Source organism: Balaenoptera ricei, chromosome 1 (assembly GCF_028023285.1).
Source record: "Balaenoptera ricei isolate mBalRic1 chromosome 1, mBalRic1.hap2, whole genome shotgun sequence".
In the NCBI taxonomy this organism is placed as follows: domain Eukaryota; kingdom Metazoa; phylum Chordata; class Mammalia; order Artiodactyla; family Balaenopteridae; genus Balaenoptera; species Balaenoptera ricei.
In genome coordinates, this window is record NC_082639.1 from 110,043,636 (window position 1) to 110,067,408 (window position 23,773).

Here is a 23,773-nt window from a genome sequence, read left to right on the forward strand (position 1 = left end):
TTTCTATCTGAAAAATTACTGGTTTAAATCTGTGTTTTCCAGGTGTAAGGAAAACCTTCCCCTCAAACTAATTATGACTTATAGTAATTTGGTAAATTATACCTTTGTAAGCAGGATTGAAACATTTATCTTTGCTATCTGTCCCCTCCAGACACTGGAAACTCTCAGGTTGCCAGTAGCTTTTTCAGATAAATTAGGAAGGCTACCTCACTAACAGGTACAGAAAACTCAAGGTAATTTGGGACCTTGAAAAGGGAGGAATTCACCTAGATCTGTTAGGCGAAATCTGTGATAAGCCCTTGGTGACTTTCCTAGCCCTGAGAGGTATTTTAAAAGTCCAGCCTGAGACGCCTTATAAAAGTTTCAGCAAGCGAAAAGCCTATATGCTCAATTATAGTTATATAAAGCATCAGGCCAAGTTTATTGAGACCAGATTTATTTTGCAAACAAATTAGTCTTAATTTGGTTATATTTGGTAGAAATGAGGGTAATTTTAGAGAGAAAAAGATGTTTCAATGAATGTTAAATCCCAGTTTTGTTAATGGAGGTCTGTATTTACTAAGACTCACTTCCAGGATAGCTCCTTGTTGTTATGTTATATTGATATAAAGTTAAATTGTATTATTAAAAGCACACTCTAAGTTTGTTTTTGAAGCTTATCTCAGTAATGTATCTTTGGATGAAGATCATTTGCCCCACGACCTGCAACCAGGGGACTATGTATATTGGAAAACACATCATTTAAAGGACTCACTACAACCCAGATGGAAAGGCCCTCACCAGGTACCCTTAACTAGCTCATGTGCAGCAAAACTAAAGGGATCCACTCTTGGATTCATACTTCCCACTTAAAAAGGGCTGCTGCACCAGACTGGTCTATAGAGAGGACTTCTGACCTCAAACTCACCTTAAAACACCGCTCAAACAGAGGAAACTACATTCACACCAGGATGAGAAGAAGACAACATCAGAAGCAGACAGCTTTCACAAGATGCTGGACCTGATTCGTATTATCATTTATAAAGTTTTCTTGACTTCCCGCACCTTTGCATATAAATCAAATGTTTCCTATCATGGACACGATCCTATGCTAGTTTTAAAAATCAATCCAATTGTTGGATTTGTGGCCAATCACCTTTGTCTAGTACTTCTGGATTACCTTGGTGGATTTCTCTACTCCAAGGCTCTAACTGGATGGCCCTTAGGAAATTTATTTCAGAACAAAGAAAGTTCAGGCCTGTTCAGGCTACTCTTGATATTACTAGATGGGATCCCCTCACCTAGACAGTTAATAATACCCGCTCTGACCCTGGCCATAAAAAAATGAATTTTCCTCTAAAGTTACTCAAGCTCAATCAGAGCAACAGCAAAATTTCAGCCAAGAAATAAAAGCTCCCGCAATTATGGGATGGATTTATGTGGTTAACACCAGGCTATGGTCATTTAAGTTTTAAGGCACCCCTTTATCTTGGGAACAATTAAATTATACTAAGGATAACCAGCGTAGTTACTAGGAAATTGGGCTGGGAGCCTTATGGACCGTGACAATATACCATTTCCTTGAAAGATAATGATTGGTACAGAACAGACTAAGTCAGGTGACCTGAAGATATACTGGGCTGCACCTAATGGAAGTTCTTGGCTTAATTCTCACCTATGACTTTGATAATATTGCTAGCTATGTTATTTGCATTTTGCCTGTTTTACAAGATTGTTTTTTCTTGCGTTACCAAATGTGTGACTGAGCCTCCAACAAAAATACATAGTTTTATATGAGATCAATGATTGTAATACTGTAACTCTAGATATGGGAAGATACAACAAGAGGGAATTTTCCTGGACCATAACAGATTAGTAAGACAGGTGGTCCAGAGGCCTTAGTTACTGTTAAAAGACCTAGTCCAGTAATAGCACACTGAGTGGCCTATCAGCGAAATCTTCGCCAGACCTAGGAATGAGCCTTCCTAGCACCGTGGGACAAAATGGTCATGAAATGCCTCCACATCATGGTCGAATTTATGACCATGAGGAGGCCCTGTCAACTACAAATTGGCACTTGCCATTGAAAATTACCATCTCCCTTTACAAGGATTAAATCATGTGCTGCTGCAGCTGACTTTCAACACCCCCTGAAAGGAGTTCAGGGTGGAGAGCAGAAATGAGGCATCCTGTGCTTTGGGAAAAGCAGAATAGATAGTATAGATATTTTCAGGACCGATTTTATGAGCCAATTCTTGTATCTCCTCATATCTAGAAAAGCACTAAAGTCCTTCATGGTGACGTCTGCTCCTCATGACTAGCAGAAACCTTCTGCAAAAACAATATGTGCTTGATTGCATGCATTCCCCCTTCACCAAAATCACATATATACTGACTGACCTTCCCCCCTACCTCTCTGGAGCAGTTTCTCAGAGCTATCTGAAATGCTTTCTCCCGAGCTGCATTCCTCATTTTGCCCCAAATAAAACTTAACTCGCAACTCTCACATTGTGCTTTTTGTTTTTTAAGTCGACAGAAGCAAACACTCTAGTGGTGAGAGACACACCGTTAAATAAACACAAAACATGCCAGATGGTGTAAGTGCTGTGGAAAAAATAAATGTACCTTAATAAACGTATATTATTAAGTGAAAGAAAACAATCTGAAAAGGCTACATACTGTGTGTATTCTGGAAAAGGCAAAACCATGGAGAGAGTAAAAAGATCAGTGGTTGCCAAGGGTTCGGGAGAAGGAGGGACAGATGAACAGGAGGAACACAGTGAATTTTTAAGGCAGTGGAACTATTCCGTATGATATATGTCATTATACATTTGTCAAAATTCATCAAGTATTACACAGTGAACCCTAATGTAAACTATGGACTTTAGTTAATGTATTAATACAGTCTCACCATTACAACAAATGTACTTTACTATCGCAAGATGTTAATAAATGGAGAGCTGGCAGAAGGAATTAAGGGGTATATGGGAACTCTGTTCTTTCCACTCTTTTTTCTATAGACCTGAAACTACTAAAAAAAAGTCTATTAATTAAAACACATACACACACACACACACACACACACAGGACAGGAAGTGCAATGTGTATGTGTGGGAGGTGGGGTAGTTTGCCTTGGGAGTTTAGAGTCTGGGAGATGAGGGGATGACTTGAGTATTCTGAGCTTCTTAGGGTGACAGAGCCATATATTGGGATAAATCGTAAATTGAGGTTAGTGATGACAGCCTCAAGACAGAAAGGTGATGAGAATGTGGTAGGGTGGAGGCTTTCTGGGGCCGCTTCCTGATAATGGTGATGATGATGCCATGGTGGGGGCATTCTTATTAATGGCAACAGACTTTATGCTCTCCCACAATCTGTGAAATTTATTGAGATTTCTGGCCTATAAAACTGGAGAATATAGCAAACCCCCTGCACTATCCTCCTTCCTTTTTCAAGTGGTAACAAGTACTTCAATCTGTTCTTCGTTTTATATTTGATATTTAAATATTCTTTATGGGAGTGTAGCTATTCCTACCAAGAAAATAGGTTTTGAAATCTTCACTCTTTTGAGTATATTTACTTTTATATGAAGGCAAACGTTCCCAGGAGCCGTCTTCACATTTCTTCATGAACTGGTCAAAGAGGAGTCTTAAGTCCTTGCTCCAGCTGGGGTTGGGGAGAGCATGGTCCTTAGGAATGACTTTCTCAGTAGAAAACCACCTCTAAAAGAAAGGAAAAAACGGAGAGTAATGGGAGGTACATCCTATCTCATAACATATTCTCTTATTTTCTAAGACTATCTTGCTGCTTTTCCTCTTCCCAAAAGCTTGTTATTTTGAAGTGGAAACAAATTTCTAGGATCACCTGGTCCTCCCTCCTTGGGAGAATTGGGAGATTGAGAGAGGATAAATGATTTGCTCAACGTCATCCAACTAGCCATTGGCAGAGTTGGTATTAAGCCCAGGTCTGCAGACCCCCTTCTTTTTTTTAAACCTTAATCAAGCACAGGTGAGCCACGTCAACTACAAACTGGCACTTGACGTCCACCTCTACAAGGGTTAAATCATGTGCTGCTGCAGCTGCTGATATTCAACACCCCCTGAAAGGAGTTCAGGGTGGAGGACAGAAATGAGGCATCCTGTGCTCTGAGAAAAACTGGCAGAAAAGGTCTTCAGATAGTTAGATATTTTCAGGAGCTGATTTTATGAGCCCAATTCTTGTATCTCCTCATATCTAGAAAAGCACTAAAATCCTTCATGGTGACGTCTGCTCCTTGTGACTAGCAGTAACCTTCACTAGAGACTAGCTTGATTGCATGTACTCCCCCTTCACCAAATCACATATATAGTGACCTTCCCCCCTACCTCTCTGGAGCAGTTTCTCAGAGCTATCTGAGATGCTGTCTCCCGGGCTACAGTCCTCATTTTGCCTCAAATAAAACTTAACTCGCAATTCTCATGTGGTGCATTTTTTTAGTCAGCAGCCAGCAACTGGTGATAAAGAGAGATGAAGGACAGACAGTTTTCCTCCATGTAAAAAGTGTTACCAGTGGGAAACACACAGGAAGCCAGAGCACAGGGGAGAGGTATTCATCTCAGATTGGGTATTCAGGTAGGGGTTCTTTGACTTGAATCTTCATCAGACAAGCAGAAATTAGCCAGATAGAAAGAGTATTGTAGGCAAATGAACACTGTGTGCAAAGGCAAGGAGGCATGAAACAGTTTTGAGGGGCCTTACAACAACCATATGAAGTAGGTACTAATTATTATCCCCATTTTACAGATGATGAAACTAAGGCCTCAAGGAAGCTTGGTATTGTTTCAGTACAAAGGGAGGAGCAGATGGCTGCAGAGACGTAGGCAAGGGCCTGATTGTGAGAAGCTTCCACACTAAGTTAACTGGTTTGAATTGCATCTGCAGTGCTCTCGGAGGGATTTTAAATAGGGGAGTGACAAGATCAGATTTGGCCATAATACGAAAGATAGTGGGAGTGATTTCAAGATTGGAATCAGAGGGCCCTGTCTAGAGGCTACTGGAATAACTCAGGTGAAAAATTATGGATGCATGAAGCATAACTTGGTGACTATTTGGATAAGGAGAGTGAGGAAAGGGGAAAAATACAAGAGCCAATCTCAGGTTTCTGAACTGTTCAAAGGAGTAGGTGACAGAGCCAGATGCCAAGAAAGAGAATACAAAGAAAGAGGAGGAGGGGGTTGGAGGGGAAAAGTTCTTGGTGTCATAATAACCACAGCTTTCACCACTGCTACTTTTCTGTAGCACTCAGCACTGCTACCACTCCAGTGCCCACACAGCAGGTGGAAAGGTACATGGGCCCTGGAGGACTTGGGGGACAAAGTGTCACCTACAAAAGAGCTGGACAAAGCAAATGCCTGTCGGCACCAGAAAGGAAAATCAGTTATTTTGACTTCTGCAGAAATCCTGGAACATTAAGATCACAGAAGCTATCAACTCTGTGGCATTCTACTTCCAGGCACCCTTATCAATTCATTCAGATTCAATGTACCTACAACACTTGGACTACACGCCAGGGTACAGGGAGGTGCTGTTATTGTGATGGAAGAACCAGCCAACCAGCCTTCTGCTGACCTCTGGGCTGGCTCTGATCCTGGCCTGATGGTAAGAATTTAGGGAGCCTGCCCCAAGAACTCTATGGAAATAAAAACTTCCTGGCTAACAAAAGGAAGTCTTGAATTCGTGAGGGGAAACATGAGTAGGGCTGAGACCACTCCACTCCCTAGCTCAGTATTTGTACCTTTGTGTTTTCCTATGGTTTTGGATTGGCTTATCCCTTCAGACTTTCAGCTCAGAAAATTTGGGAAGGAAAGAAAAGAAAAACAAAAATTTTTAACCCACTTATTATCTCTCCATCTTAATATAACTAATGGTAAAATTTTGATATATTTCCTCCAAGTTTTTTTTTTTTTTTTTTTTTTTAATATTTATTTGGCCGTGCTGGGTCTTAGTTGCAGCATGTGGGATCTTTGTTGCCACGTGCAGGATCTTCAGTTGAGGTATGAGGGGTTGCAGCATGAGAGATCTTTTAGTTGCAGCATGTGGGATCTTAGTTGCAGCATGTGGGATCCCGACCAGGGATTGAACTCGGGCCCCCTGCATTGAGAGCTTGGAGTCTTAACCACTGGACCACCATGGAAATCCCTCCTCCAAGTTTTTTTAACTACAGCTTTTCTTAATATACTTGTAATCTCAGTAAGAAATATAATTTTTCTTTTGCTTCATCACTTAAAATTCTTTAGCGTTCACTTTCTCATGCCCTTAATCTCAGTTATCACCATTTTCAACAGCAGAAAAATAGTCCTTTAAAATGATATACTATAATTTACTTAACCATTTAAATTGTACATGTAAATTGTTTCCAATCTTTTGCTGCTTTAAATGAAAAGGATCATTGGAACACTGTGAATATAGTCTTTTCTCTACTTTGGATTATTTCCTTAGAATCCGGTCCCAATCATATAGTTTTTCTTTTTTTCTCTTTTTATTTAATTTATTTTTTAAAGCTATTACTCATGTGCCTATTCTTGCCATCAAATTCCTGTATGCACTGATGGCTTTTTTTTTTTTTAAACATCTTTATTGGAGTATAATTGCTTTACAATACTGTGTTAGTTTCTCCTGTATAACAAAGTGAATTAGTTATATGTATACATATATCCCCATATCCCCTCCCTCTTGCGCCTCCCTCCCACCCTCCCTACCCACCCCAATCATGTAGTTTTTAAAGTACATAAATTCTGGAAGTAACCTAACACACACAATTAGTCATAAATTAATATGTATTGACTAATACCTGTCAATTAAGAGGTAGAATAGGATGTGTAAGCTTTGGAGTTGTGAATTTGGGCTTACCGCATCCATAGGTCATCTTAAATAGGGAACTCTAGGTTTGATCAGTTCTAGCATCCTTTCATGGACCAGTGCAACAGAGATAATAAAGGCTTTTAGGAATTAGAATGACTCCCTTGACCCTGGGCTCTCCTACCTGATTGTAACTTTGAAAGTCTGGGGGATTCAGCTAAATGCAACAATCTTTTTTTTTTCTTTCCCCTTTTTTGGCACTGCATGGCATGTGGGATCTTAGTTCCCTGACCAGGGATCAAACCCACGCTTCCTGCAGTGGAAGTGCAGAGCCTTAACCACTGGACTACCAGGGAAGTCCCGCAATGAACTTTTTTGAGCCCTACTATATGCTCTGGTTCTGTGCCAGGAACAGGTAATACAAAGAGAGAAGACTTAGGCCCTGTCCTCAAGTGACTGCTGCCTCGAGTGTGAAAAATGTTACAAAAGAAATAGAAACAGACATAGAAGGAGTGACTTTCAGGGAAAACTTCAAAAAGATGAGGACTGACACAGTGATTTCTAAAGTATGAAAAGTTCACTAAGGAAAGAATAGGAGGGCTGCTCCAAGCAAAGGCACAGAGAGATGGCGAACTGCTAGGATTTCAGTCTTCATAGATGAAAGGTGCAAAGAGAACAGCAGCAAGATAGGGATGGCAAAGCAGAAGAGGGATGACACTACAGTGGCTCTTTGGCTTTAACAAAGGCTTAGATTTCATCTTCTGGGTTAATGTTTCCAAAGGCCAATAGGAAAGATGATTTTAGCTGGCACAAGGACAATGATATATGTATTTTTAAATGAATATTATATCAATAAAAGGACATAAATAGCACATCACACTTCGGATTCCATAAATGTTATTGCTTAGGATGAAGCTAATTAAAGAAAGGAGTCTTTAAAGAATCATGAAGGTGGTACTTGAGTGGCAAAGTACTTTTTCCATTATGGGGAGGCTTAAGGAGTTTTAAGCAAAGCAGTAACATGAACTTAGGTTTTAGAAAGCTCCCTCTGATGTAAAGGATGAATTGTAAGGTGAGAAGCAATGGTAAGGAAACCAGTTAAAAGACTGTTGTAAAGGTCCAGGAGAAATGTGGTCAGAAGGTGAACTAGGTAGAGAGGAATGAAAAAGATTTAAGAGATATTTAGGATATTGGGACCAAGGATTGTGGCGTGGGTTTGATCCCTGGTCACGGAACTAAGATCCCACATGCCATGCAGTGCCAAAAAAGGGGGAAAAAAAAAAAAAGATTGTTGCATTTAGCTGAATCCCCCAGACTTTCAAAGTTACAATCAGGTAGGAGAGCCCAGGGTCAAGGGAGTCATTCTAATTCCTAAAAGCCTTTATTATCTCTGTTGCACTGGTCCATGAAAGGATGCTAGAACTGATCAAACCTAGAGTTCCCTATTTAAGATGACCTATGGATGCGGTAAGCCCAAATTCACAACTCCAAAGCTTACACATCCTATTCTACCTCTTAATTGACAGGTATTAGTCAATACATATTAATTTATGACTAATTGTGTGTGTTAGGTTACTTCCAGAATTTATGTACTTTAAAAACTACATGATTGGGGTGGGTAGGGAGGGTGGGAGGGAGGCGCAAGATCATGGGGGAAGAGAAAGCAGAAGAGTTTTGGATGATTCCTGACTTGTGGTTTGAAGGTTGGAGTGGATAGAAGGAAAAGAAACAGGAGGTTTTCGTTAGTGTTCATGTACACGTCAGGAGGCGGAAAGTAGGAGTGAAACCATTAATTTTAGTTTGGGGCATGCTGAGTTTGGGACCACAGATGAACACTATGATGTTGTGAGAAATAAAAATGAAAGTTTCAGTCCAAGGAGATGAGAATTAAGAGATACTTGAAGTAAAGGCACCTGTAAATTCACAGCATAGACTCTGTGCATGAGGGATAAATGTTAGGGATAATCACTATTTTTTGTTGCCCTGAATAGAGGAAAGGTCTTGCTAGATCTTTGATTATGTATTTTTCAAGTGGTACTTAAGTTACAACTTTTTAATGTGTCTCTTTTTAAGATTAAGTTACTGAACCAAAAGAAGCATGATTTGTAAGCCCTGTAAACACTACTGTTATAAAGCCTGTAAATACGTTAATATAAATATTCTCAACATAGATTATAAGACACCAACATATTAAAGAAACGAATCTATCTTTGTTGTGAGATTAGCACAGGGCATTTTATTTTCCAAAGTGCACGATGGTACAGGATTAATAACTGATCTGCACTCATTATTCTTTAAAAGTAAGCTGGCACAGGCTCCTTCTCTGGGCTTCGGTTCTGCGGGAGACGCAGCAGAGCCTGCGTCGTCGTTTCCTGGCGAGCTTGAGGGGGCCACAGGGCCTTGTCCTACCGCAGTGGTCCGCCGCTGGCTCGCTGGTTCGGGAGCAGGGCGCTGCAGCCACCCCATCCCGGTCAAGGTGTTGGGTAAACAGAAGCCCCAGAGTATCGGGAGCCTGCAACCCTTCGCCTAGAACGGCGGTTCAGGCGTGAACCGTGCTGACGGAGGATGGCAGCCTCCGGGGTGGAGAAGAGCGGCAAGAAGACCGAGAAGAAACTTGCTGCTCGAGAGGAAGCTAAATTGGCAAGCTTCATGGGCGTCATGAATAACATGCGGAAACAGTGATTTAAATCCACCACCCAACTATAGTTGAATCTACAGTCTACCCAGGGATTTATACCCAGGGTCAACTTGAAATCACGCTGGGAGGGACTGACTGCAGAACCTTGTTGACAAGCTACATAAATCCAAAGAAAACACTGTGTGATGTGATCCTTATGGTCCAGGAACGAAAGATAGCTGTTCACTGTGTTGTCCTTGCTGCAGCCAGTTATTTTTTAAACTTAATGTTCACAACTAACATGCTTGAATTAAAAGTCCTTTGAAGTAAAACTCAAAGATGCTGAACCTGACATTATTAAATAACTTGTGGAATTCGCTTATAGCATGAGAATTTCTGCGAATAGCAACAATGTTCAGTCTTTGTTAGATGCAGCAAACCAGTACCAGATTGAACCTGTGAAGAAATGTGTGTTGATTTTTTCAAAGAACAAGTTGATGCTTCCAATTGTCTTTGTATAAGTGGGCTAGCAGAGTGTCTAGACTGTCCTAAATTGCACGCAACTGCAGATGACTTTATTCATCAGCATTTTACTGAATTTTATAAAACTGATGAATTTCTACAACTTGATGCCAGGCGAGTTACACATCTCCTCAACCAGGACACTCTAACTGTGAGAGCAGAGGATCAGGTTTACGACGCTGCAGTCAGGTGGTTGAAATATGATGAACCTAATCGCCAGCCATTTATGGTTGACATCCTTGCTAAAGTCAGGTTTCCTCTTAAATCGAGGAATTTCTTAAGTAAGACAGTAGAAGCTGAACCACTTATTCAAGACAATCCTAAATGCCTTAAAATGGTGATAAGTGGAATGAGGTATCATCTCCTGTCTCCAAAGGATTGAGAAGAACTGGTAGAAGACACAAGGCCCAGAAGAAAGAAACGTGACTACCGCATAGCCCTATCTGGAGGCTCCCAACCACAGTCTTGTAGATATTTTAACCCAAAGTTGAAAAGAGAAGTATATTCTGCACGAGCCTCGAAGTGAGACTGTAACTTTAGAATTCTCTTTTGATGTCTTTGTTCTTATAAATGGCCCATACTTAATGCTCTTTTGTATATTCAACCACAAGTTTTTAGACTTCAAGTGGAAAAATTTAAATAACTGCCAATAAAAACATCCTCATTCCATCAATTATTACTTATTCCCTAAAGCTAACACCATTAGAATTCCATTACAATATTTATTAAATGTTTCTATTAGAAGTGCCAGCCTCTCCTTTCTTTTTGCTAAAAACTTCACCTTAAAATTTTTTAACCGTTTACTATTACTTATTTTAATATAAGTTGGTTGTCTTTATTATTTCTAATATTAAAACAATCAAGGAAGCTGATTTCATTATAAATTATTATTAGTCACCTTGACTCTTCCAAAGTGAACATTATTTCATTATTCAATTCAAGCAGACTGCTTAATAATAAGGACTGTATAGAAATTGTTTTAATATTCTTGAACTTGGGACTTCCCTGGTGGTCCAGTGGTTAAGAATCTGCCTTCCAATGCAGGGAACACGGGTTGGATCCCTGGTCTTGGGGAACTAAGATCCCACATGCGGTGGGACAACTAAGCCTGTGCACCACAACGAAAGATCCCGCATGCCACAACTAAGCCGCAACAAAGATCCCGCGTGCCGCAACTAAGACCTGATGCAGCCAAAAATAAAATAAATCAATATTTAAAAAAAAATAAAAATTCTTGAACTTAACATTTTCAGAGATGTTAAAATGGTTTTAACTATCATTAAATGGGATCCACTTGTGTGTGTGTCCTTTACGAGTCCAAAATGATTATTTTCATTGAACTGATCTCATTCAGAGAGGACAATTTAAGCAGTACTACTTAATTGAATTATTTAGAATTAAGCCAATATCCCTATAAACTATTATCTTTAGATATTCCTTGTATATAGCTGGTGAGAGGCAGCAAATATTTGTATTAATTGCTGACTGAAAAATGATAAGACAGAATATCTTAAGTTTTTCTAGTAGATAAGTAAAGTAGTAGATACACTAGTAGTAGAGAACTAGGATTAAACCCTCGTTAGAGACGTGCTCTTCTCCTGAGGGTATAATGTAATGGTTAGGAGGCAGACTGCTTAGGTTCAGATTCCAACTGTACCACGTGTTTTCTATGTGACCTTGCTTAAGGCACAACCTTTCTTTATTAATATTAGTAGCAGCTGTATTCCTTGACCTGCTGACATGACTCAAGCATCCTGCACACTGCTTCAAAACGGGTCACCCCACCTAGAGGGGGGGTGGGAGGGAGGCTCAAGAGGTAGGAGATATGGGGATATATGTATACGTATAGCTGATTCACTTTGTCATACGGCAGAAACTAACACACCATTGTAAAGCAATTATACTCCAATAAAGATGTTAAAAAAAAAAAAACCAACAAACGGCGTCACCCTCCTGTGCAGTTTCTTACGGCTTGAATCTCAGGACTTAAAGATCCGGTGACCCCGTTAACACTGATGCCTCTTGGAGCTGATGTTAGCTTTTATTCTGAGGTCAGTCGGATGAGGAAATGGATAAACAGCCGAACATACCCATATCACGGGGTTGTTCCTGACGTAAAGTCCCACCCCTCTGTCCACTTCCGCCGCTCCGCGCCCGGGACTTACCCGCGCGAGTACCGGGTCCCTCGCTGCGGGGGACGCGCCTTCCCGCCTGCCGCGTAGGGCCCGGAGCGTGCGCAGTGCCGCGGTGCAGCTCCTCAGCATAGCTCCGAGCGTGCGCGGGGCTCCGGCCGCCGGAAGCGCGGCGGCTGGCTCGCGGCCGCGGCAGAGGTCAATTCACCCAACCAGCCACCCAACCGCCCGCTCTTCCTCTTTAACTTGGGGGAGCGGGGGGCGGGGCCCGGCGCGCGGGGTGGGGGCGGGGCGTGAAGGCAGCGGAGGCGTCGGTCTTTTCTTCCGGTTAAATCTTAGGCCCTCCTCGGGCGCCGGAGCCACTTCCGGAGCAAATGTCAAGCCTCGAGAGGGCGCCTGGAGCGGCGCGCGCGGCGCCGGCGGCTCGGCGGCCTGGGGAGGAAGAGGAGGTATGGGAGGGTGGGTCCGCGGCTACAGCTCATGGCCCTCCGCCCCTCAGCCCAGGCGGCCACGCGCTACTAATGAGGATTCAATGGCTTTTTTCCCGTCTCGCGCCGGCCGACCGAATTCTGTGCTCTCTGTTCCCTAGTAGTTCTCCCTCCCACAGAAGACTTAAGCCGTGAGGTGGGTAGGAGCGCACACAGCGGATTGTAGGAATAGAATATTTTCTTGGAGGCCATGGACAAATCCATGGTTGGGATTGATCTGTAGAGAGACTTCTGGGTGCAAAGGACATACGCTTACAAAGCTACGTTCTCTACCTCTTGCGCCGCCTCTCTACACACACTCTTAAGGCTCCGGGCAGAGCTAAAAGTCCTGGAGTCTGGCTTTTTCAACTAGAAATCGTAGCAACACCTGACGGATGCATTCATCTCTTAGCTTTGGAGACATATCTGAGCTCCAAGTCCCACTCCCCCACCTAACACCTTGTACGCTCTTTAATTGTACCTGGGCTCTTGTTTCTTCATTGTTGTATTAAAAAGAGTATATGAAATTTTACTTGTTGCCAGGATCTTCTCTTTCAGTAGGAGTCACCGAAGTTAGAAGTTACTTGAAGTTACCTTGTATTCATCTCAGAAAGAAAGTACCCCCAGGCCGGTGGTGTGTTGAAGGTGACTTGTACGGTCTCATTAAAATTGTAAGTATTCCGCTAGCCAATCCTTAAACACTGACATTATTAAAATTTATATAAACTTACAATTAAGTAATATGAAAAAAATGAAGGTATTGTAATGACACTCCTCAGTCAGTCCCCAGCAAGTGTCCTTCTCACCGGTGTCTTGGAGCCAGTAGGAGACCGAGTTTGGTTCGGACGCAAAGGAAGTCAGAGAATGAAGAGGTGGGAGTTCAAGCTCTCAATTACGTGCTCGTCCCCAAAGGCGTTTGGCTGGGGCTGCTTTATAGGGTTCTTGTCAGCAGGGAGGGGCCGGGTCCACGCAGGCACCCCCCACCACCACCACCACGTTTGCTGCTCAAGGCTTCAGAAAGCAGTGTGTGGGAGGTGTGGGTGCAGTACATCTGCACTGGGCCTGCCCCTGCCATCTTGCATTGCAGGGGCCTGTGCAGCACTTCTGGACAGGGGCCCAGAGCTGAGGTGCCAGGCCCAGCCTTTTCACACTAGGAACTCTGGTCTGAAGGGCCTGGTGTAAGATCTCTGCATGCAGCACCCTGTGAGCAAGTGAAACTAGACTAAGCACAAAGAAAAAGAAAAAGGTTTAACTTTGTCTTATTACCCAGATTCTATTTTTATTTCCCGGGAATTGTTAATGGGCTTGGCCAGTGACAGTATTAGATACTAAAAACTGTAACTACCTAATTATTTTTAGTGCATTTTACTACTGTATGTGCTCTTGAGGTTATTTATCTCTATCTCATTTGTATGGGGGGAATACTAGGCACACATCTTCCCAACATGGCATTTAGTCACATCACAGTGGTAGCTTAAAATTGGCTGACTGGGAGTATTCACTTAGATACTGCAAATGAGGGCCTTCCTTTCTTACCTTATTAAATATTTACCAATATACCACAGTCTTGGTCCATCCCGAGGTGAAGTTTTAAGACTCTTAATGGTTACAAGAATAACGGGTTACTAGAATTGCTTACCCCCAGCACATCATTACACAATATTTTCCCACCAACACAGCTATGTAACTACTCACATAGTAAAGGTGGGACTGGAGGGACTATTATAAGGAGAGATTTATCAGAGATAAATAAACTTGGCTTTGGGCTTGGGTCTAAGTTCAGAGAGTCCCCTTCTACTTTTTTTTTTTTGTGAGCAATTAGTATCAGATATTTTCCTTGATTACATGAACTTCTCCATCAGTTTGTCAGTAGGAAAGAATGCCTGGTGTATTTTAAACCCACCATATTAACTGGGAGTAAGGGTATAGCATTCTGAGACAGAGGGAATTTGAGAGTTAAGGCGTGTAAGAGCGACTCAAACTGAAGATGATTCGGCATAAGGGGTGGCTGTTGATATTCTGTAATTTTTTTTTTTTTTAAAGATTTATTTATTTATTGATTGATTGATTGCTATGTTGGGTCTTCGTTTCTGTGCGAGGGCTTTCTCTAGCTGCGGCAAGTGGGGGCCACTCTTCATCGCGGTGCGCGGGCCTTTCACCATTGCGGCCTCTCTTGTTGCGCAGCACAGGCTCCAGATGCGCAGGCTCAGCAGTTGTGGTTCACAGGCCCAGCTGCTCCACGGCACGTGGGATCCTCCCAGACCAGGGCTCGAACCTGTGTCCCCTGCATTAGCAGGCATATTCTCAACCACCGCGCCACCAGGGAAGCCCCCGATATTCTGTAATTTTAGGAGACTATCTCATGGCCCGCCTTCCCCCAACACGGGTACCCTCTATCTCTAAGAGAAGTTGTCTCCTTTTCAATATAGTATTCCAGTTTCCTGAGGGCGTGGACGGTGCCAAATTGTCTTGTTAATTGTAGTACTTCTTTTAATAACTCACACACATTGCTTCAATACTTGTTTAGCAGCAAGAGCCGGAAATATTTTTTGTGTTTATTGTCTTTCCATGTGGTGCATGCAGATAGAGGCACATTATAAAACAAACCCATAAATCAAGATGACTTCTGTTAGTGAATAAGAAGATAGGTTATACAGATAACTTAAAATTGTATATATGTACAAATTACAATGTAGCTAGAGTCCATCAAAACCCATAAATAGACTCCAGCCCTGCTAAGATTGTAAATGTACCAACAGCTCTTCTAGGTCAGTTACACTCAGGATAACTTTCAAATTTGTCAGGTAGTGGTAATGCATTTGGATCAGTCACCCACACTCTGACCTGGCTTCCTCACCAGGTATTTATCTGAGGTATTCATGTCGACAACACATATGAAATGTCTGGCCGAGTTTGGAGGGAGATGGGGTGGATGACGGTCTAGGAATAGGATTGGTAGTCTTGGAAATGGAAGTTTTTCTTGGATGTTTGTGTGGCTTACGCACAGAATAAATTTTCATCCTTGTTTTTGATAAAACTATGCTTTAATGAAATAAGCCAACTGTGTGAAACTTGTGTTTTCACCATTCTCCTTTAATACTGTAAACAGCTTTATAGAGGTTTAATGGGGGCATATAATAAGCTGCATGTATTTAAAGTGTACAAGTTGGTAAATTTTGCTACATGTAGACACCTATGAAAACATCACTACAATCAAGATAATGAGCCTGTCACCCACAAGTTTCCTCATGCCCTTTGTAAACTCTTCCTCCCACCCTCAAGGCAAACACCGGTCTGCTTGCTTTCTTATTTTTAAAATAAATTTATTTATTTTATTTATTTTTGGCTGTGTTGGGTCTTCGTTGCTGTGCGCAGGCTTTCTCTAGTTGCCGCGAGCGGGGGCTACTCTTCGTTGTGGTGCGCAGGCTTCTCATTGCGATAGCTTCTCTTGTTGCAGACCGCGGGCTCTAGGCGGGCAGACTTCAACAGTTGTGGCACGCGGGCTCCGTAGTTGTGGCTTGCAGGCTCTAGAGCGCAGGCTCAGTAGTTGTGGCGCACGGGCTTAGCTGCTTCAAGGCATGTGGGATCTTCCCAGACCAGGGCTCAAACCCGTGTTGCCTGCATTGGCAGGCAGATTCTTAACCTCTGCGCCACCAGAGAAGTCCCTGGTCTGCTTTCTGTCACTTATAGTTTGCAATTTCTCACGTTTTAAATAGAATCATATAGTATATACTCTTTTTTAACATTTTTATTGTAGTATGGTTGCTTTACAATGTTGTGTTAGTTTCTGCTTTATAACAAAGTGAATCAGCTATAAATATACATATATCCCCATATCCCCTCCCTCTTGCGTTTCCTTCCCACCCTCCCTATCCCACCCCTCTAGGTGGTCACAAAGCACGGAGCTGATCTCCCTGTGCTATGTGACTGCTTCCCACTAGCTAGCTATTTTACATTTGGTAGTGTAGGTATGTCCATGCCACTCTCTCACTTCGTCCCAGCTTACCTTTCCCCCTCCCCATGTCCTCAAGTCCATTCTCTACGTCTGCGTCTTTATTCCTGTCCTGCTCCTAGGTTCTTCTGAACCATATATATATTTTTTAGCTTCCGTATATATGTGTTAGCATACGGTATTTGTTTTTCTCTTTCTGACTTACTGCACTCTGTATGACAGACTCTAGGTCCATCCACCTCACTACAAATAACTCAATTTCGTTTCTTTTTATGGCTGAGTAATATTCCATTGTATATATGTGCCACATCTTCTTTATCCATTCATCTGTCAGTGGACATTTAGGTTGCTTCCATGTCCTGGCTATTGTAAATAGTGCTGCAGTGAACATTTTGGTACATGACTCTTTTTGAGTTATGGTTTTCTCAGGGTATGTGCCCAGTAGCGGGATTGCTGGGTCGTATGGTAGTTTTATTTTTAGTTTTTTAAGGAACCTCCATACTGTTCTCCATAGTGGCTGTATCAATTTACATTCCCACCAACAGTGCAAGAGGGTTCCCTTTTCTCCACACCCTCTCCAGCATTTCTTGTTTGTACATTTTTTAAAATAATTAATTAATTTATTTATTTATTTCTGGCTGCATTAGGTCTTCGTTCCTGCACACGGGCTTTCTTTAGTTGCGTCAAGCAGGGGCTACTCTTCGTTGTGGTGCGCGGGCTTCTCATTGTGGTGGCTTTTCTTTTTGCAGAGCACAGGCTCTAGGCATGCTGGCTTCAGTAGTTGCAGCATGTGGGCTCAGTAGTTGTGACTCGCGGGCTCTAGAGTACAGGCTCAGTAGTTGTGGCGCGTGGGCTTAGTTGCTCCATGGCATGTGGGATCATCCCGGACCAGGGCTCAAACCTGTGCCCCCTGCATTGGCAGGTGGATTCTTAACCACTGCGCCACCAGGGAAGTCCCACCAGTACCATACTGTCTTGATTCTTGTAGCTTTGTGACTAGTCTTGAAATTATTTTCAACTTTGTTCTTCTTTTTCAAAGTTGTTTTGGCTATTCTAGATATTTTGCAGTTCCATATGAATTTTTAAAAAAATAAATTTATTTATTTATTTTTGGCTGCATTGGGTCTTTGTTGCTGCGTGCGGGCTTCTCACTGTGGTGGCTTCTCTTGTTGCGGAGCACGGGCTCTAGGTGCGTGGGCTTCAGTAGGTGTGGCTCGCTGGCTTCAGTTGTTGTGGCTCACGGCCTCTAGAGCACAGGCTCAACAGTTGTGGCACACGGGCTTAGTTGCTTTGCGCAATGTGGGATCCTCCTGGACCAGGGATCAAACCCGTGTCCCCTGCATTGGCAGGCAGATTCCTAACCACTGCACCACCAGGGAAGCCCTCCATATGAATTTTAAAATAAGTTTGTCAATACCTACAAAAAACGTGCTGGCGAAGACCCAACACAGCCATAAATAAATAAATAAAGAATCCTGGTCAAAAAAGGTGATGATTTACTTTCTAAAAAAAAAAAAACAAAAAAACCTGCTGGGGTTTTGAATTGACATCTTAGCATATTGAGTCTTCTCATGAGCAAGTTATACTCATCAACAAAACTTTTCATGAACAGGTTGTATATCTCCATTTATTTAAATCTTCTGTGATTTCCGTCAGCTATAATTTGTAATACAGGTCTTGTACATCTTTTGTAATATTTATCTTTAGGTATTTCATATGTATTGATGCTATTGTAAATAACGTTTAAAATTTCAATCCCTGATTGTTTATTGCTCATATATGGAAATACAATTACTTTTTAATATATTGATCTTATATCTGTAAACTTGCTAAACTCATTTACAAGTTCTAGTAACTTTTGTTTTATTAAATTTTTTTTATACGAATTTATTTTAATTTTGGCTGCGCTGGGTCTTCGTTGCTGCGTGCAGGCTTTCTCTAGTTGTGGCGAGCGGGGGCTAGTCTTCGTTGCAGCGCGGGCTTCTCATTGCGGTGGCTTCTCTTGTTGCAGAGCATGGGCTCTAGGCATGCGGATAGTTCTAGTAACTTTTGATTAGATTTCTTAGATTTTCTACATAGACAAACATTTTATCTGTAACTTTTTAATAGATTCCTTAGATTTTCTACGTAGATGATCATGTTATCTGAGTTTTACTTCTTCCTTTACTCTCTGGACAGCTTTTTTTTTTGCCTATTGCACTGGCTAGAACCTCAAGTACAGTGTTGAATAGTAGTGATGAAAGCAGATATGCTTGCCTTGTTGCTGATCTCAGGGGGAAAGTATTCAGTCTTTCACCATTAAGTATGATGTTAGCTGTACATTTGTTGTATTGATAGATGCTCATTAACACATGGAGAAATCCTTCCTATTCCTCATTTGCTGAGAGTTTTTATGAGTGGACGTTGGATTTAATCAAATGCTTTTTCTGCATCTATTAAGATGATCATGTCGTTTTCCTTTTTAAATTTGTTTAATATTGTGAATTACTCTGATTGACTTTGAATGTAAAACTAACCTTGCTTTCCCCAGATAAACCACATGAGGGATATTGGTCTGTACTTTTCTTTTCTTGTAATATCTTTTTCTGGTTGTGATATTAAAGTAATGCTGGCCTTATAGAGTGAGTTGGGAAGTATTATCCTCTTCAATTTTCTGGAAGAGTTTGTGTAGAATCGGCATTTTTTTCATAAATGTTTGATATAATTCACTAGTAAAGCCACCTGGGCCTGGAGTTTACTTTGTGAGAAGGCTTTTAACCATGCATTCAGTTTCTTTGATAGATGCAGGACTATTTCTACTGTAAGAACCTTGCAACATTGTAATTTCTTCTCTTCTGGCCTTTATGCTCTTTTTGTCGTGCATTTTACATTTGTAAATGTTAAAACCCTCATAGTACATTGCTATTATTTTTGTTTAGGCAGTCATTTGTCTTTTAAAGAATTTTAAATAATAAGAAAAAAATCTTATTCATTTAACCATGTAGTTTTAATTTCTGGTGCTCTTCATTCATTTGTGGAGATCCAGATTTCCATCTGGTATCATTTTCTTCTGCTTGAGAACTTCCTTTATTTCTTGTACTGTGTGTCTCTGTGTGTGGTGTGGGATTCTTCTAGTGGGTAGTGTGGTAATGAGTTCTTTCAGCTTTCATGTGTTTGAATATATCTTTATTTTGCTGTTACTTTTGAAAGATTTTTGTTGAGTATAGAATTCTATGTTGACAGTTTTTTTTCTTTCAGTATTTTAAAGATACTGCTCTACTATATTCTCGCTTGCATTCTTTCTTTTTTAAAAAATTAATTAATTTATTTATTATTTTTATTTTTGGCTGTGTTGGGTCTTTGTTGCTGTGCGCAGGCTTTCTCTAGTTGTGACGAGCGGGGGCTACTCTTCGTTGTGGTGCGTGGGCTCCTCATTGGGTGGTTTCTCTTGTTGCAGAGCACGGGCTCTAGGCACGCAGGCTTCAGTAGTTGTGGCGCTCAGGCTACTGAGTTGTGGCTCGCAGGCTCTAGAGCACAGGCTCAGTAGTTGTGGCTTATGGGCTTAGTTGCTCCGCGGCATGTGGGATCTTCCCGGACCAGGGCTCGAACCCATGTCCCCTGCATTAGCAGGCGGATTCTTAACCACTGGGCCACCAGGGAAGCCCTCGCTTGCATTATTTCTGATGAGAGATCTGATGTCATCTTTATTTTTGTCTATACATGAGATGTCTTTTTTCTCTGGATGCTTCTAAGATTTTCTCTTTATCACTGTTTTTTTTTTTAAACAATTGGTTATGATGTGCCTTGATTTTTTTTTTTTTTCATATTTCTTGTGTTTGGGGCTCATTGAGATTCTTGGATCTGTGGATTAATAGTTTTCAACAAATTTGGGAAATTTTTGGCTGTTATTTCTTCAACTTTATTTTCAGTTCTCTCCTCTCTCCCCTTTCTTTTAGTGACTCCAAATACTTGTATATTAGGCCACATAACATTGTCTCACAGCTCACTGTTGCCCTTTTCTTTCTTTTTAAGTTTCATTAAAAAGATTCTCTTTTCTGTGTTTCATTTTGGATAGTTCATATTGCTATACCTTCAAGTTAACAAATCTTTTTTTCTGAAATATGTAATCTGCTGCTAAATCCCATCCAGTGTATTTTTCATCTAAGACATTGTAACTTTTATCTCTAAAAGTTTGATTTGGGTCTTTTTTTATATCTGCCATATCTCTACTTAACCTATTGAACTTATAGAATACAGGTATAATAACTGTTGTAATGTCATTTTATGCCACTTCTAATGTCTGTGTCAGTTCTGGATTGGTTTCGACTGGCTGATTTTTCTCCTCAATATGGGTTGTATTTTCCTGCACCTCTGCAAGCCCGGTGATCTTTATTTAGATGAGGAAGAACTGAACGCCAGACATCGTGAATTTTACCCTGTCAGGTGCCAGATAGTTTTGTATTCCTGTAAATCTTGAGCTTTGCTCTGGGATGCAGTTAACTTACTTGGAAACAGTATGATCCTTTTGAGTCTTGCTTTTAAGATTTGTTAGGAAGGACCAGAGCAGCGCTGAGCCTGTGACAAGGTTTCTCAACCTCAGCACTGTTGACGTTTTGGACCAGATAATACTTTGTTGTCCTGTCCACTGCAAGATGTTTAGTAGCATCCTTGGCCTCCCCTCTGGATGCTAGTAGCACCTTGCTTCTAGTCCTGACAAATCAGAAATGTCTCCAGATGTTACAGACATTGTCCCCTGGTTGGAGGCGGGGGAAGCAAAATTACCCCTGGCTGAGAACCATTAGTCAGGGGTTAATGATTTCCCACTACTGAAGAAAGACCTTTTTGATACTCTATCCAATGGCCTATGAAACATGATGTTTTCCAGTCTAAGCTGTTGGGAGCAGGCTCTCTTCCTGTTTACTCTCATTCTTTCAATAGTTCTCTCCTCAGCATCTGTGGGATAGTTTCCTCGCACAAAGGCACCAATGAATACTCTGAATACCCTCTGCAGATCTCCAGAGTTCTTTCTCTGTACAGGTCTGTCCTCTCTAGCACTCTGTCCCACAAACACTAGCCACCTTGGGTTCCCCATACTCTCAGCTGCACTTCCTCAACTCAGGGAGTCCAACAGGTTCACCTGAGTTCCCCTCCTCTGTGTGGCAGCCTGGAAACCCTCTTAAGTTAATCGTAGGGCTCTCTCATTTGTTTCCAGTCTCTCAGGGATCACTGTCCTTCATTGGCTGATGTCCAGTATCTTGAAAATTGTTGTTTCATATATTTTGTGTGGTGGTGGTGTTTTTTGTGGGGAGTGGGGTGGGGTCAGTGTTCTTTAAGGTGAGAGGGTAAATCCAGTCCTTGTTACTGCATCTTGGACTACAAGTCGGTCCTTTAATTTTTAACCTTAGACTGGGTGCCTTATTTCCTGGTAAACTTACCCCCCCCACCCCGGTAAACTTTTACATACTTTTTTAAAAACTGCAAACTTAGACCTCTTTATAAAACAGAAGTCAGAATGAACATGAACATATAAGCTATAGTGGACCTTAGATATTCTTGAGAGTTAAGTTTCAAGACCTTCACAAATCTCCAAAATTTCCGATATTACCATTGAGGGGGAACAGAATATGTGACCCCAAAATATACCACTTTGGCATGTGGATTTTAAGTTGATGACAAACAAGGCCCAACAGACTCTGGAAGAGCTGTTTACCTTCCCCTCAACCGCCTAAAAGAATTTAGATTGACAGCAGGAAAAGAGCTAATACCAAAGATAACTTTTTATCAGAGAGACTTAGCTATGTGGTATGGCAAACATTTGTTTATCAAACATTTGCTCACCAAACATTTGCTCTTCTCATCCTCCTGTGAATTGCCTTCCTCCCATTTGAAGCCCCAGACCCTTACCCCTTCTTCTTAGCTGAGGGTGGCATATAAACCTCAATTGCCTGAGTATCTTTGGGGCTCCGATATGCATGAAATTTGTTTTTCTTCTGTTAATCTGCTTTATGTCAATTTAATTATTAGACCAGCCAGAAAGGAAGAAGGGAAAAGTTTTCCATCCTTACACCGTAATATACCATCTCTTCTAAAATTTAATAATTTTATTAGGGAACCAGTGGTGATCCAGTGGTTAGGACTCAGCACTCTCACTGCCATGGGCCCAAGGTTCAATCCCTGGTCGGGGAACTAAGATCCCGCAAGCCACAGGGCTCGGCCAAAAAAAAAAAATTTAATGAAGTATAATGGAAAAAATTTAAGAGGTACCTTAATGAACCATGAACATACATGAATTTTAAAAATTATTATACTTATTATGTAATGAGGGAACCAATGAGATGTACAACTATTTTAAAGTAGAATTCAAAGAGCAGATACATCAATGCAATCACATATGCTAAAATGGATTTGTTAATACAAATATAAATTCACAAGGCAATAATTGCAAATTATTGCAAATACACAAGACAAAGTCAGCTACCCTCATCAGGAGTTATTTGCACTGTTGTCAATTCTCTATGTGAACATACATGAATTGTGAGTTAATCTCAAATTTATATTTCCTGGTTATAAATCTAGGGATCACCCTTGACCTCTCCTTGTTTCACATTCCTATACCCCATTCAGTTAGCAGACACTCTTGAGTTAACCCTGTAAGCCAGTGGTCTTCACATTTTTGTTTTTTGCTAGAATAACCTGAAAATAATTTTGAAAAATTATGTGTTCTCATACATCTTAAAATTGATATTTAAATTTTTTCTCATAAACATAGTTATAAGGTTTATAATTTTTGTGTATTGTATAATGAATATGTACTTTAAATATACTTTTGTCAAAATCTTATGGCTGCATATTTAGCTCATTTAAGTTTTGGAAAATGTTTGCCATATGAACTAATAGGCAAAATCAATCCTCACTGGAAAATCAGTCAGTGAAATCAATCTTTCTATTAGATAAAGTCTGTAATTTTTCAATTCAAATAATGGTGTTAATATGTATCGCTCTGATAACCATTTCACTTTTGAATTTTAAATTAAATTCGGAACCTTGCATTTATACGTAGCCTGGGTGACAGTAAGATGCTGCCTCATTTAATATTTCTTGCTGAATTTCTCTCGATTTGTTATCACAGGACTCTTCCTCAGGAAGAACTTATTCTTGACTTCTTATCCCCGGGACAATGCACCAAAGTGAGATGCTGGGTAGGTGAGGGTACATAGTGGGAGAAGGGTGACTGTGAAAGGGGAAGTTGGAAAGCAGACTGCAGGCTAATTTTCAGACAGATACAATT

At 41.1% G+C, this 23,773-nt stretch overlaps 1 protein-coding gene and 1 long non-coding RNA gene across 7 annotated transcripts in view; one reads left to right on the forward strand and one right to left on the reverse strand.

The window, feature by feature from the left end:
• Positions 1-12,347, reverse strand: part of THEM4 (thioesterase superfamily member 4) — a 46,140-nt gene extending 33,793 nt beyond the window's left edge. The window contains exons 1-2 of one of the 2 annotated variants that reach the window (XR_009504709.1): positions 12,121-12,347; positions 3,560-3,701 (exon numbers count right to left, since the gene is read on the reverse strand). Coding sequence is in view for 1 of the 2 variants with exons in the window: in XM_059931870.1 (XP_059787853.1) it covers positions 3,560-3,701; positions 12,121-12,219 (241 nt within the window). In the remaining variant the exon portion in view is untranslated. The remainder of the gene's footprint in view (positions 1-3,559; positions 3,702-12,120) is intronic. The other variant, XM_059931870.1, reaches the window with a different exon arrangement.
• An 88-nt stretch (positions 12,348-12,435) lies between these two features.
• Positions 12,436-23,773, forward strand: part of LOC132370921 (uncharacterized) — a 74,211-nt gene continuing 62,873 nt past the window's right edge. For all 5 annotated transcript variants that reach the window (XR_009504710.1, XR_009504715.1, XR_009504713.1 and 2 more), the window contains exons 1-2: positions 12,436-12,536; positions 13,098-13,225. This is a non-coding gene — a long non-coding RNA (uncharacterized LOC132370921). The remainder of the gene's footprint in view (positions 12,537-13,097; positions 13,226-23,773) is intronic.